This window comes from Alligator sinensis, unplaced genomic scaffold (assembly GCF_000455745.1).
Source record: "Alligator sinensis unplaced genomic scaffold, ASM45574v1 scaffold1860_2, whole genome shotgun sequence".
Classification (NCBI taxonomy): Eukaryota; Metazoa; Chordata; order Crocodylia; family Alligatoridae; genus Alligator; species Alligator sinensis.
In genome coordinates, this window is record NW_005843035.1 from 6,210 (window position 1) to 7,325 (window position 1,116).

Consider the following 1,116-nt stretch of genomic DNA (forward strand, 5'->3'; position numbering starts at 1 on the left):
AGGACCCTCTGGGGGTGCCGGGGGGGGGGAGTTACTGCGGGTTGGGGCAGTTAGGGGCACAGGGGGTAATAACCCCGGGGTAGGGCACTGGGGGGGGGCAATTACAGGTCTGGCAGGAGTTTATTACTTGGAAGATCACATTGGGGCTTTTAGAGGTCTGGAGAGAGGAGCTGCCCCAGGCTGGGGCAGTTGTGGGGCTCAGGGGGGTAATTTCCCCAGGTTGGGGTACTCCCCCCTGCAATTGCCCCAGCCTGGGCTATGGGCTCCCCCAGCACTCGAATTGCCCTGACCTGGGCCCTTGGGAGATCCCATGGGGACAGTTAGGGGGCTGGAAGGGGGGATATCCCAGCTTGGGGCAATTAGGGGGGTCTCTGATGCCTCCTGCATGCGGGGGCAGGGTGGAGGTGCCCCCACCCCTGGGTCCCACTGTCCTCTGCCATGCGGGGGGCAATCCACCCCCCCCTTACTGCCCCTGGGGGGGCAATGGAGCTGCAACGGGCACAGCAGAAGGGTAAGAGGGTGTCAGGGGGCCGCAGGGGGCAGTCTGGGGGTCCCAGTGCTGGGGTGTGGGGCCCTATTCTGGGGTCCCCAGCTTGGGAACGGGGCCCCCGATCCTGCTGTTGGTGTCTGGCAGGTTTGGATCCTGGAGGGGGGATGTCAGAGCCAGGGCAGGCCGGGGGCTCTGACAGTCGTCTCCCTGCAGGCTGGCGGCGATGCAGCTGTGGCTGGGTCTGGCGCTGTGGCTGGGAGCACTGGGCCCGCTCCTGGCCCCGGGGTCGGCAGGGGCCGAGGGGCCGCGCAAGCTGCAGATCGGGGTGAAGCGGCGGGTGGAGAACTGTGGCCTGCGCTCCCGCAAGGGCGACGTCCTCACCATGCACTACACGGTGACCAGGGAGGGCACTGGAGGGGTTACGTGGGAGGGGGCTGGGGGGTCCCCCAGGGCAGGGGCTGGAGGGCACTGGAGGGGTTACATGGGGAGAGGACAGGGGCGCACCAGAGGGGTTATGTGGGGTGGGTCCCCCAGGGCAGGGAGGGGGGAGCTGAGTGGTCACCCTGCAGCAGGGGCAGCGGTTGGGGGGCACCTGGGGGCTGTGGGTGGGTCAGGAGGGGAGGGGG

At 68.3% G+C, this 1,116-nt stretch overlaps 1 protein-coding gene across 2 annotated transcripts in view; it reads left to right on the forward strand.

Moving 5' to 3' along the window:
• Positions 1-1,116, forward strand: part of FKBP2 (FK506 binding protein 2) — a 3,705-nt gene that overhangs the window by 867 nt on the left and 1,722 nt on the right. Inside the window, exons 1-2 of one of the 2 annotated variants that reach the window (XM_025193270.1) lie at positions 93-511; positions 704-884. In XM_025193270.1, the coding sequence (XP_025049055.1) occupies positions 375-511; positions 704-884 (318 nt within the window). In that variant the 5' untranslated portion in view covers positions 93-374. Of the gene's footprint in view, positions 1-92; positions 512-703; positions 885-1,116 lie in introns of those variants that run through there. The other variant, XM_025193271.1, reaches the window with a different exon arrangement.